General features: G+C 46.6%; 1 protein-coding gene across 7 annotated transcripts in view; it reads left to right on the top strand.

The window, feature by feature from the left end:
* The window catches only part of LOC139576227 (protein MTSS 2-like), an 81,590-nt gene that overhangs the window by 10,327 nt on the left and 57,124 nt on the right, over positions 1-14,139 (top strand). For all 7 annotated transcript variants that reach the window (XM_071402036.1, XM_071402034.1, XM_071402037.1 and 4 more), the window contains exons 2-3: positions 729-790; positions 1,001-1,074. In XM_071402036.1, coding sequence (XP_071258137.1) covers positions 729-790; positions 1,001-1,074 — 136 coding nt within the window. The remainder of the gene's footprint in view (positions 1-728; positions 791-1,000; positions 1,075-14,139) is intronic.

Genomic DNA, 14,139 nt, shown 5'->3' with positions numbered 1-14,139 from the left:
GCTGTCCTCCCTTCAGCAGCCTCCACGGCATTTACTACTATTTACCTTGTGGATCATTTGTGTGTGATAATGGGTGTGAACAAAGAGGAAATGACACCTATATATATATAGGGGAGAAAAAAAGAAGAGAACTTCACACGGTCATTTTGGGGTGCAAATATCGTGTTTGATTTGCGTTGCCATTCATTGCTTCCTTTGATATCTGCCGGTGCCAGGGGCTGGTGGAAACAGAGGATGTGTTGCCCAATCACAGACAGTGATGACTCAGACCAGGGAACACAGACATTTTAGTCAGAATATTCTGCTCCTCACGGGAGGTGCAATGATGCACATAAAGTGCTTATTTTATATTAGACTTTTAAAAAAGGGTTCCAAAGGGGTTCTTTGGCTGTCCCCATAGGAGAACCCGTTGAAGAACCATCTACACGGAACCCAAAAGGGTTCTACCTGGAACCGAAATGATTCTACGTGGAACCAAAAATGGTCCTTCAAAGGGTTCTCCTATGGGGACAGCCGAAGAACCCTTTTAGGTTCTAGATAGCACCTTAGAAAATTAGAGTGTAGGGCGCAAACACAGGTCTAGAGCATACAATGTTGACTTGTGTTGTATGTGAGTTGTGAGTGAAAAAGGTCAAAGGTCCTGTCAGATATTTGTACAGATCATGCACCAGTTGCATTGCATAATGTCCTTCTAACGTGTCCCTTTTTATTTATTTATTTATTCCCAGTGTTCATACCCCGTGTGGGAAGACTTCAGTGCCAAGGCCACCAAACTGCACTCCCAGCTCAGGTAAGCCCCAGCCACTGTCCTGTGTCTACTAGAGCAGTGGCCCGTCAATGAGTATCCCAGCGTGTGCCATTGACAACAATGTAATCCCCCTCTGTCTGTTCTGAGGCGCCAGATCTGCTGACTATGTTTGTTTATGTTGAAATGACTGTGGTTGTGAACTGGTGCCAATCATGGGTCTGTCCTGTCTGCTCTGTCCCGCTCTGCTCTCAGGACCACAGTGCTGGCAGCAGTGGCCTTTCTGGATGCCTTTCAGAAGGTGGCGGACATGGCCACCAACACCAGAGGTACGTGAGCTTCCAGATGTGTGTGTAGTGTACGTTTTGAATGCGTCTGTGAGTGTGGGGATAGGCGTATCCCAGCTGATTTGGGTTAATCTTTGGAGGGCAGCCTTATAGAGATACAGATTTGTGATTAGGGGATCACTCCTCCTGTTGTTGTGTGGACAGATTGTCATGCACGCATCTAGTTAAAGAATCCACAGAATGAAGTGTTTGTGTGCGTGTTCCTCTATGTGAGTGAATAACATCAGTTCTATTTGGATACGAGGGAACAGATCCTCATTGCGTGACACTCCGTGCCGATAGGGATGTGATTTTATCGACAGTCACTTGATAAGATGTTATCAGCTTTAATACATTTGTTTACTGTTTCAAAAGTTGTTTGATACCGTGCTTGAAGTTACATTCTCTGTGAACTTTGATGAGTTTTCATCCCCCGAATTAGCTGTGTTTAGGGAGCAGAGATGGAGATGAATGGAGATGAATGGCGCATCATCCCCACCGGATAATGTGAGGAGGGGAGAACAAAGGCTTGGTTTATGGTACAAGAGAGAGAAGATGTGGCAAGCGGCTGGGCAGCAGGGTTCTTTTTGGCTGGGGGCTCGGGGCAGTGTTAGGAGACTGTGCTGAGCTCCTTTCAGAAGCCTTACTAGGGGGAACACTCTGCCTTGTTTTACGGCATGAGCAGAGGGACAATACAGACTGTAGGCCTTATAATGAAGCTACATTTTCTAGGGATATGGAATACTGGGCCCTATTTGGTGTGGCTCTTGTACTCTGTGTGTACAGTGTGTGTGTGTGTGTTTATGGGTGTGTGTGTGTGTGTGTGTGTGTGTGTGTGTGTGTGTGTGTGTGTGTGTGTGTGTGTGTGTGTGTGTGTGTGTGTGTGTGTGTGTGTGTGTGTGTGTGTGTGTGTGTGTGTGTGTGATAATACAAGTGTGCGCATTGGTGTGTGTGTGTGACCCCACCAGGCGTTGACATTTTTAATGAGCTGACAGGGTTGGTTGCTTCCTGTCTGGCCTGTAAAAGCAGTGAGGGGCACATCCTAGTGATCCTACATCCTCCAGAGACCACAGGGGCCCACCTAGGGCAGGACACACACACAGACACACACCGCCGGGGACAGAGGGAGGAAATACACTATAGTGTAGGACAGGAGATGTAGGAAAGGAGAGAGAGAGATAGGAGGTGCTCCAAGGACACAACAAGGTATTATGTCATAGACAAATGAGGAAGGAGTTTGAAGATAATGTCCTTTTTTCGTCTCTCTATTTTGCTGTAGTAGAAGAGTGTGAGGATTCAGCAGTAATGTATAGAGTTTAGACATCTCCAGTGTGTGTGTGTGTCTGTTATTCCTGCCACAGTCCAGTTGTGGCAGATGCTAGCTGTGATTATTGGAGATTTGTGGTGGGGACCGTGGGGGCACTGCTGCCCCATCGAATGTAGGTCACAGACCTGTGGGCTCCACATGGCTCATCCATGACCACACACACACACACACACACACACACACACACACACACACACACACACACACACACACACACACACACACACACACACACACACACACACACACACACACACACACACACACACACACACACACACACACACACACACACACACACACACGCGCACAGCATCAGCAGACAGGCACATCTGTACAGTATGTTTATCTGCCGCGCATTCCAACACGTTGCATGAGATGTTCTCCCGGTAATGGAGGAGATATGTGGTAATCACAACATACCTCCGAGTAACCGTTCTTAGTGCCGTGACGCAACACAATCGCACAATTATCCCTCTGACTGCCTCATGTATTCTAATAGACCTTTCCCATGAACGAAGCCAGTTCAATGGTGTCTCTTAAGTAATTGTCCCTTCTGGCCATTTAGAATATGAATGTCTCTGTGTGTGTGTGAGAGAGAGCTCCATCTGTCTGTCTGTCCCAGCCCCACAGGGTCGAAGACGCTCTCTCTCTCCCGTGCTCTGTTCTCAGACATACAGTACAGAACATAGAAATAGTTGGTTCTAGTTCCGTGCTACAGAACACCAGCCTCTTCTCTCAAGGAGTGGTGATGTTCTGTGGTTTTCTAAAACTAAAGAAACAAGCCTCAGGTCCATGTGGAGCTGCTGAGCCCAGTTCCCTGCTCCATAGCCATGCTCTTGGCCCAGCTTGTGCTGCTGAGCCTGATCTGGATCCCCACAGGTCCAGCTGTAACACATCTAGATGTTCTGTAGAATTGTGTGTGTGTGTGTGTGTGTTTGTGTGTGTGGAACTGCTCAGATCCAGCTGGAACGCATACAGGTGTTGTGTGGGGATGGCGCTGGAGCGAGTAGGGGCTAACAGAGGTTGCCCATTGGTCAGGGGCCCTATGTAGACCTCTTCTCTGAGGAGACTGACTGTCAACTAACAGACTGCAGGATCAAACAGGCTAGACTGGACCGCAGACAGGACCTAGAGGGAGGTATGGAATGAGACAGAGGGGTGCGTGTCTGAATGTTGAGAGTAGAGAGCGGAGATATGGAGCGAGAGAGGGCGCTATGAGTGAAGGAAAACGTGAGTGTCAACTCCCTGACAAGGGGCAAAGTTGCGGAGAGGAGCCTGTGTGTGTGTTCAGATGTGCCCCTCTGCCCTCACTACCTCACACTTTCCCCGGAGCAAACATTGGAGGTGGGGGGTGGGGGCAAACACACACCAGGCTTTCATCTTGTTGGTGGGGGGCCGCTGTGGTCCGGGGTTGGTGGTTTGGGGTGGGGGGCGGGGGGCGGGGGGGGGGCATGCTTCCTGTCTCTAATAACCTGTCCTCTGCCTCTCATTGAGCAGCCTTGTATTACTCATCTTCCTCCTCATCTTCCTCCACACAGCTGCTTTCCCTTTGCACATTTACTTTTACTTTTCTTCTCTCTCTCACCCACACAGGGATTACTAATTCTTTTGACTGCACATTCTCTTTCTTTTTTCAAAACAAATATAATTTGCCAAACCCTCTCGTGGAATGATAGTTATTGGGGGCTATAATAAGTACCAGGGTGAGTGTTACGCTCGTTGATAGAAGGAGACCAAGGTGCAGCGTAGTAGGCGTACATTTTCCTTTTATTTTAAATGACACCTACAAAATACAAAACGAACGTAAAGCTATATGCAGTGCAGAAAGCAACTACACACAAACAAGATCCCACAACTGAAGGTGGGAAAAAGGGCTGCCTAAGTATGATCCCCAATCAGAGACAACGATAGACAGCTGCCTCTGATTGGGAACCATACCCGGCCAACAAAGAAATAGACAACCTAGAATGGCCACCCAAATCACACCCTGACCTAACCAAATAGAGAAATAAAAAGTCTCTCTAAGGTCAGGGCGTGACAGTGAGAGACATGACCACTGAAAGGCTGAATTAAGGATGGCCACCGCTGACATTAGAACCAGTGTGTATGGCCCTTTTCGAAGCTGATAGCCTTTTTCTGTCGGATAAAAAGTGAATTCATTTCAGAGAATACAAATGACAAAAGCTTTTTTGGCTCATATTCTGTGCTCTCTGTGTACACATCTCTCTCTCTCTTCAATTTCTTTCAATGGGTTTTATTGGCATGGGAAACATCTGTTTACATTGCCAAAGCAATTGAAATAGGTAATAAAAAAAGTGAAATTAAGAACTAACAGTAAACATTACACTTACAAAAGTTCCAAAGGAATAGAGACATTTCATATTATGGCTATATACAGTGTTGTAACAATATGCAAATAGTTAAAGTACAAAAGGGAAAATAAATAAACATAAAAATGGGTTGTTTTTACAATGGTGTTTGCTCTTCACTGGTTGCCCTTTTCTTGTGGCAACAGGTCACACATCTTGCTGCTGTGATGGCACACTGTGGTATTTCACCTAATACATATGGGAGTTTTTCAAAATTGGATTTAGTATCGAACTCTTTGTGGGTCTGTGTAATTTGTAGACCACACTATCTACCTAGAGAGTTTTCCGCTGTATTTTTCGAAGCTGTCTACATACCACCACAGACTGACTCTGGCACTAAGACCGCACTGAATGAGCTGTATTCTGCCATAAGCAAACAGGAAAACACTCACCCAGAGGCGACACTCCAAATGGCCGGGGACAATAATGCAGGGAAATTTAAATCAGTCTTACCAAATTTCTATCAGCATGTTAAATGTGCAACCCGAGGGAAAAAAACTCTGGACCATCTTTACTTCACACACAGAGACACGCACAAAGCTCTCCTTCGCCCACCATTGGGCAAATCTGACCATAATTCTATCCTCCTGATTCCTGCTTACAAACTAAAATTAAAGCAGGAAAAGCAGGAAAACCTCGATCAATACAAAAGTGGTCAGATGAAGCAGATGCTAAGCTACAAGACTATTTTTCTAGCACAGACTGGAATATCTTCCGGGATTCCTCCGATGGCATTGAGGAGTACACCACATCCGTCATTGGCTTCATCAATAAGTGCATCGATGACGTCATCCCCACAGTGACTGTACGCACATACCCCAACCAGAATTCCAGGCAACATCAGCATTGAGCTAAAGGCTAGAGCTAAAGGTTAGAGCTGCCGCTCTCAAGCAGCTGGACTCTAACCCGGAAGCTTATAAGAAATCCCGCTTATAAGAAATATGTCCTCCGACGAACCATCAAAGAGGCAAAGCGTCAATACAGGACTAACATCGAATCGTACTACACCGGCTCTGGCGCTCGTCGGATGTGGCAGGGTTTGCAAATCATTACAGACTACAAAGGGAAGCAGAGCTTCCGAGAGCTGCCCAGTGACACGAGCCTACCAGACGAGCTAAACTACTTCTATGCTTGCTTCAAGGCAAATAACACTGAAACATGCATGAGAGCACCAGCTGTTATGGAAGACTGTGTGATCACACTCTCCGCAGCCGATGTGAGTAATACCTTTAAAGAGGTCAACATTCACAAGGCCGCAGGGCCAGACAGATTACTAGGACGTGTACTGCGAGCATGCGCTGACCAACTGGCAATTGTCTTCACTGACATTTTCAACCTCTCCCTGTCTGAGTCTGTAATACCAACATGTTTCAAGCAGACCACCATAGTCCCTGTGCCCAAGAACACTAAGGTAACCTGCCTAATGACTATCGACACGTAGCACTCACGTCTGTAGCCATGAAGTGCTTTGAAAGGTCTGTCATGACTCACATCAACACCATTAACCCAGAAACCCTAGAACCACTCCAATTTGCATACTGCCCTAACAGATCCACAGATGATGCAATCTCTATTGCACTCCACACTGCCCTCTCCCACCTGGACAAAAGGAAAACCTATGTGAGAATGCTATTCATTGACTACAGCTCAGTGTTCAACACCATAGTGCCCTCAAAGCTCATCAATAAGCTAAGGACCCTGGGACTAAACACCACCCTCTGCAACTGGATCCTGGACTTCGTGACGGGCCGCCCCCAGGTGGTAAGTGTAGGTAACAACACATCCACCACGCTGAGCCTCAACACAGGGGCCCCTCAGGGGTGTGTGCTCAGTCCCCTCCTGTACTCCCTGTTCACTCATGACTGGACGGCCATGCATGACTCCAACACCATCATTAAGTTTGCCGATGACACAACAGTGATCACCGACAACGACAAGACAGCCTATAGGGAGGAGGTCAGAAACTTGGCCATATGGTGCTAGGACAACAACCTCTCCCTCAACATGATCAAGACAGAAGAGATGATTGTGGACCACAGGAAAAAGAGGACGGAGCACATTCTCATCGACAGGGCTGCAGTGGAGCAGGTTGAGAGCTTCAAGTTCCTTGGTGTCCACATCACCAAAAAACTAACATGGTCCAAACACACCAAGATAGTTGTGAAGAGGGCACAACAAGTCTAGGTCCAAGAGGCTTCTAAACAGCTTCTACCCCCAAGCCATATGACTCCTGAACATCGAATCAAATGGCTATCCGGACTCTTTTACAATGCTGCTACTCTCTGTTCTTATCATCTATGCATAGTCACTTAATAACTCTACCTACATGTACATATTACCCCCGCACATTGACTCTGTACCGGTACCCCCTGTATATAGTCTCGCTATCGTTACTTTACTGCTGCTCTTTAATTACTTGTTACTTTTATTTCTTATTTTTATTCATATTTTTTATTTTTTATAAAACTGCATTGTTGGTTAGGGGCTCGTAAGTAAGCATTTCACTGTAAGGTCTACACCTGTTGTATTCGGCACATGTGACTAATACAATTTGATTTGGATGTTAGGAAGTGTAGCTCAGTTTCCACCGTCTTCTCTTGAGAGCCAGGTCTGCCTACGGCGGCCTCTCTCAATAGCAAGGCTATGCTCACTGAATCTGTAGATAGTCAAAGCTTTCCTTAATTTTGGGTCTCTCTCTCTCTCTTTCTCTCTTTCTCTCTCTCTCTCTCTCTCTCTCTCTCTCTTTATTTATTTATTATTGGCCCCCACAGTAGAAGCACTAAAACCTGGGGCTATCCCAAAAGCCTCGCTACCCACAAAGATTGGCAAAGTAGCCTGGTCATAAAGAGTCCACTCAGATGTGCTCAGTGCAAGATGAGCTCGTACACGACTTCATCTGGGTGTTTTACGGCCTGCTTGCATGAGTTGAATAGGAAGGCCTGTAATGAACATCATAAATCTGATTCATACACTAGGGGGCAAAATGACTCCCTCTAGAAGACAGAAAAAACATGGCTGCCAGCTCAGCAAATGGTAGCATGGAGCCTAATGGAGGGAATGACGAGCAAAACGGTGTGTGCCTGTATGTGTGACCTCTAAAGACTGTTATTTGTTTTTATTTGTCTCTCCCGTTCTAATATTGGCTTGCGCGCTAAATGCAGGCTGACATTGGACAGTCACTCAGCTCATGACTATGTAGTCAAAGACATCACATCAAATTGGAACTGGTTGTGTTTCTGATTGCTTTAGCAGTTAGACATCTCTAATCCCCAAACATGTCAATGTCCAAAGCTGAGTCCCAGTGTAGCTAGGCACCATTATATCTTTCAATAGCAGCTTTATGACTGGAATACAATTAGACTGACATGAACATGAAGAACACATTCATTTGCAAAGAAAGGGACGATTACAAAAGGCACAGACCGGGTCTGTGCAATTTGATTTGAAGGCATTTGTCTGCTGCTGTTGCTGCTGGCTCAGATCAAGACAGAGAAGGATGTTGCGTAATTGTTTCTGGGAGAGAACGAGAACGAGATTCTATTGGCTGGAGTCAAGGTCAAGAGGCGACCCTGGAGGTTGTTAGCCTGTGTGTGTGTTGACCGGGGCATGGAGTGTGTGTGTGTTGACCGGGGCATGTTAGAGCCCTGGTGACCCGTTCCTTCAACACTCCCTCATTAGCCGGTGGAGTGCTGGGCGGGTGTTTGTTCTTCATGTGGGCTACACGAGGACCAGTTAACACCACTGACATGATCACAGTTGTCCTGACTCAGCTCCTCCATGGCACCCCCCTCTAGGGACCACTCGCTCCCCTGTGAGAGGGAGTCGATGCTGGGATCAGCAGTCTGAGGCATCCCCCTGGGCGGCTCGCCCTATTAACACAACACAATTAAGACGGAGACTAAACACAACCTTGTCACGGACCCACCAGGGTTTATTGTCACAGCGCCCGGGTAAAGAGGAAACAACATTGTGCACTCTGGGTGAGACAGCTCTCTCATACAGACTAAATAAGCCTTTGTCGTAGATTGGTAGTGTATTAGTGCACGGTGTAGTACTGCTGTAAAAGCAGAAACACCTTTCTTTCAGCTCGTTATTTGACTCTTTTTGGACACATTGTAGCTATACTTTGCACTCTTTCTCACACTATGTTAGCAAGACAGGAGCTTGGTGGCACCTTCATTGGGGAGGACGGGCTCGTGGTAATGGCTGGAGCGGAATCGGTGGAACGGTATCAAATACATCAAACACTTGGTTTCCATGTTCCATTTACTCCGTTCCAGCCATTATTATGAGCTGTCCTCCCCTCCGCAGCCTCCACTGGTTAGCAACTCAGAGGATAGTGAGTGCCATGTTGAGGAGAGGAGGGGGCGGGACGGGAGGGGATGTGGATATTCTTTAGAGGCCATGATGACCTCGTGATGACCTTTGTGGCCTCACGATGACTTTTGAGTCCACGTGGGTCAGACCAGACATGTCCTTGATCTAACACATAATCCCATAGTGCCTTGTGTCTGTTTGCCTTGGGTGGGCGTTGCCTCGCCTGGGGGGCTAGCTGCCCCTCCATACCGTCAGCACTCGTTTACCTGGAGTAGTCCTGTTTCCATGGCAAATGTATACCTCTGATTAGCATTACACGACAGAATATGGTTCATAGAAAATATTGTTTTAATAGATATGCTAAGATCCCCCCCCCCCCAGCCTCTGGAAATGGCAGAGGGCAGTAAAGGAATTAGCAAGAATCACAGGATTATAAGGAAAGACCACTGTCCTGTCCCCATAGGTTGATTGACTGTGGTTCCTGGCTTTTGTTAGGAATGATGTAACGCTAGCTGCCGTGAAAGTGCCGATGGGTGTTAATTGTGGGGGAGAAGAACGTGTGCGTGTGTTTTTAAGATGGTAAATTCAATTTCAATGTATTGGCATGGGAAACATTTGCCAATATGCTTTGGCAAACATAAACAAAAGTCAAATAAACAATTAACAGGAAACATGACACTTTCCAAAAGTTCCAAAAGAATAAAGACATTTCAGATGTCATATTATGCATATTTACAGTGTTGTAATGAAGTGCAAATAGTTAAAGTACGAAAGGGAAAATAAATAAACATAAATATAGGTTGTATTTACAATGGTATTTGTTCTTCACTGGTTGCCCTTTTCTTGTCGCGACAGGTCACAAATCTTGCTTCTGTGATTGCACACTGTGGTATTTCACCCAGTATATTTGGGAGTTTATCAAAATTGGATTTGTTTTTCGAATTCTTTGTGGCTCTGTGTAATCTGTGGGAAATATGTGTCTCTAATATGGTCATACATTTATTTGACAGGAGGTTAGGAAGTGCAGCTCAGTTTCCACCAGGCAGTGTCACATAGCCTGTCTTATCTTGAGAGCCAAGTCTGCCATCGGCAAACTTTATTTGTCACATGCGCCGAATACAGCGAGTGTAGACTTGTGTAGGCTTACTTACAAGCCCTTAACCAACAGTGCAGTTCAAGAAGAGTTAAGAAAATATTTACCAAGTACACTAAAATAAAAAGTAATAATAAAAAGTAGCACAATAAGAATAACGAGGCTATATTTAATTTTTAAAATGTATTTTTATTTAACCTTTATTTAACTAGGCAAGTCAGTTAAGAACAAATTCTTATTTACAATGACGGCCTAGGAACAGTGGGTTAACTGCCTTGTTCAGGGGCAGAACGATGTAACGAAGGAGAGGACCAAGGTGCAGCGTGGTACGTGTCCATATTTATTTAATGAACACTGAAATAACAAAAATAACAAAGAGAACGACCGAAACAGTTCTGGCTGGTGCAGACACACAACAGAAAACAACTACCCACAAAACACAGGTGGGATGAGGCTACCTAAGTATTGTTCTCAATCAGAGACAACGATAGATAGCTGCCTCTGATTGAGAACCACACTCGGCCAAACGCATAGAAATATAAAACATAGAACATAGAATGCCCACCCCAATTCACGCCTACACCAAACCAAAATAGAGACATAACAAAGGAACTAAGGTCAGGGCGTGACAAACGACAGATTTTTACCTTGTCAGCTTGGGTATTCGATCTAGTAACCTTTCGGTTACTGGCCCAACGCGTTAACTACTAGGCTACCTGCCACCCCAGGGGGCACCGGTTCCGAGTCAGTGTGCGGGGGTACAGGTTAGTTGAGGTAATTTGTACATGTAGGTGGGGGTGAAATGACTATGCATCGATGGTAAACAGCAAGTAGCAGCAGTGTACAAAAGGGAGGGGCGGGTCAATGTAAATTGTCCGGTGGTGATTTTATTAAGAATTGTTCAGCAGTCTTATGGCTTGGGGGTAGAAGCTGTTGAGGAGCCTTTTGGTCCTAGACTTGGCGCTCCGATACCGGTTGCCGTGCGTTAGCATTAAAAAATAGTCTATAACTTGGGTGACTGGAGTCTCTGGCAATTTTATGGGCTTTCCTCTGACACCGCCTATTATATAGGTCCTGGATGGCAGGAAGCTTGGCCCCAGTGATGTACTGGGCCGTTCGCACTACCCTCTGTAGCACCTTACGGTCAATAGCAAGGCTATGCTCACTGAGTCTGTCTCTCTCTCTCTGACCCCCCCCCACCCCCCATCTCTGTCTGTTTTTTTCCCCATCTTTCTCTCTCTTCATCTACTTCCCTGTCTGTTTCCCACCCTCTATATCTAATGCTATCTTGCTGAATGATTTTGACAGCACAATATGGCCAGCATGCTTGTTATAATACATGAATCCCTGTCGGATGGGGAGGCGGGGCAAGGACTTGTCAATGGCAACTGAAACATGCATGGCCAATCCTTACTCTCTCCTCTCTTCTCCCCTCTCTCTCTCTCTTTCTGCTTTCAATCAACCAACCAGAGAAGAGGTGGATCGCAGGCCCAGTTGCCAAGCAACAAAGCCTGAGAGTGATGGCAAAAAAATAGCTGTGTTGCCAAGTGAGAGGAGTAATTTGAGAGATGACATACAGTATTTTAGAAAGAATAGGTCGGCCGTGGTGAAATGTAGAATTCTAAAGCAATATGGAATAGGGATTATGATGGTCGGTCTGAATACAAGGTTCTTGATTACTGAGTGTTTATGGATAGTAACCTCCAAGGCTCCAACCTCAGTGTGTACAACCTGCATATAGCACCCTTTTTTTATTGTCATAGGCTTTGGTTTAGTGCCTTTACTGATTGTCCGTTGCCTAAGAAGAGAAAGGCAGGCTGAGGCTGAGCCTGGGGGCTGGTGAGGGGAGATGTGGGAGGAGGACGTGTGGCGCGTCCCCAAACAGCTCTCTGTCTCTCTCCCGCCCTCTCCTCTCTCTCTCCCAGCAGCAGTCTCTTCTCATTAAGAGGAGACTTGGCCTTGGCGTGGAGACTCAGTGTTCTCTGCTTCCCACATACATAGAGCTGGCCTTGTGCTGGCCGCCTGAGGGACAAAGGAGGACTGTGACACCCGGAAGTGTCCTCACAGAGCGGCCAAAGGCACAGAGGTGGGAGGGAGGGAGGGAGGGAGAGAGGGAGAGAGAGAGAGAAATTGATGACCATTGTGACTGTGGCTTAATTAAAGACAATAATGTTGTTTTTGTACCACTCTCTCCAAAACAAAAGGCAATCTCAGGAAGGTGGAGATGGCCTAATTAGTATGGGGAGAGAGAGAAGACACAGAGAGAAAGAAAGAGTTGTTGTGTGCGAGGTCTGTTTGATGCTGTGTTTTTGTCTCCCCATGTGACAGTGTGTGTTACAAAGCACAGCCCCTTGTCCCTGACAAGGTGACCCAGGTTGAGCAGCCTTTAGCCAGGGGGTGATTGGTTGTTATCCCCGGTTGATGGAGGTTGTTACCCTGTCTGGTTCTATATGGTTGGTGCTGTTAGCTCCTCTCAGATCCACAGTTAATACAGGGCTGGAAGGGTCAAAGGCCACAACAATACTCAGGCCATGTTTATTATCAATCTTGAACTCTTTAAATTGATTGACAACCACTTATTGTTGTGGGCTCCCAGAACCTTTAATTGTTTTTGTCTGTCAACAAATGCCGAATAATGCCAAGAAAACATAATTCGAAGAAAAATAACCTTGAATTGTGTTTCGGATCAAGCCAATGAGGTCATTGCAGAGGGAGACTGTATCTATTGTGTTTGTGAGGCATGAACGTTGCCTCATCAATCTGCCATACATCCAGATCAGCTTGATCAGTGGAATATAAAGTGTTCAGTGTTCAGTCATGCCTGAGGGTGCTGTGGCCCAATGTCTCAGCTCTAGCCCAGCCCCGCCTAGGCCAGACCAGACCAGACCAGGATAGCCAAGCGGCAGCTTCCCAGCCTATGTGGGTTATGGTGGCTGGCTGGACAGGGAGGGGGTAGGAGTATGGTGTGTGTGTGTGCGTTGTGTGTGTGTGTGTGTGTGTGTGTGTGTGTGTGTGTGTGTGTGTGTGTGTGTGTGTGTGCGTGTACATGCGTCCATGTGCATGTGCGTGTCTGTGTGAAGGATCAGACAGGCCAGGCCAGGACCAGGGTAATCCAGGGTATTAAGTGTTAGCAATCAGGCGTGATCTCCCAACTGCTGCTGCTACTGCTGGCTCAGCTTGTGCTATCATCACGCATTTCATTAACCCTGCTCTCTCTGGCCGCCTGCACTCTCTCTGTCTGTCCGTCCATCCGTCTGTCTGTCTGTCCAACTGTCTGTCCGTCTGCCTGCCACACTCACTCCGCTCCTTTCTCCCCCTCTGCCTTTCTCCCCTGCTCCTTACCTCCTGTTCCCTCGCCGATGAACCACGTCTGCAACACACATACACTGTTTACGCCCTCTCATTTGTCTCTATTCCATGTTTTACACACAGAGGCTGGGCGTTGGTTCAGAGGCGCTCCTCTCTGCCCATAAAGGGAGATTTTAGAGATGAAGGCCAGTTGTGCCTATCGTCCTTCAGCCCGTGCCTGAGGCCTCTGGGGAAAGGAAGGGGGACCAGACCACACTAGTACAGAGCGCTGTCCATAAACGTCTGAATATACTATAAACAGTCTGAGCGGTGCCCCATGCCAGACATATATACGTTTATGGCATCAGGGGTTTCTCTAAGGTGGCCACAGAGAGAGGAAATGGTTTCTGTAAGAGGGTTGTATTTTGGGGAGTGAAGGGATTAGCTGGTGGGTATACATACAGTATGAAAGATGGCGTAAGTGTTGCACAGTATCTCCTTCTATAGCTCTGTCTCAGTCCCCGCTCTCTTCTCTGTCCCTAAGGACAATGTTTATAGCTGCTTGATCTCCCAAGTGGCTGTCTGTTTTTCTCTCCTCCCTCTTCTTTTTTTTTTTATGTCAACCAACACTCCATCAGATTGGTCTCCACTCCTGCCGTTTTCACCCTATC

Source organism: Salvelinus alpinus, chromosome 5 (genome assembly GCF_045679555.1).
Source record: "Salvelinus alpinus chromosome 5, SLU_Salpinus.1, whole genome shotgun sequence".
Taxonomy (NCBI): Eukaryota; Metazoa; Chordata; class Actinopteri; order Salmoniformes; family Salmonidae; genus Salvelinus; species Salvelinus alpinus.
This window is presented reverse-complemented; position numbering and strand designations above follow the sequence as displayed.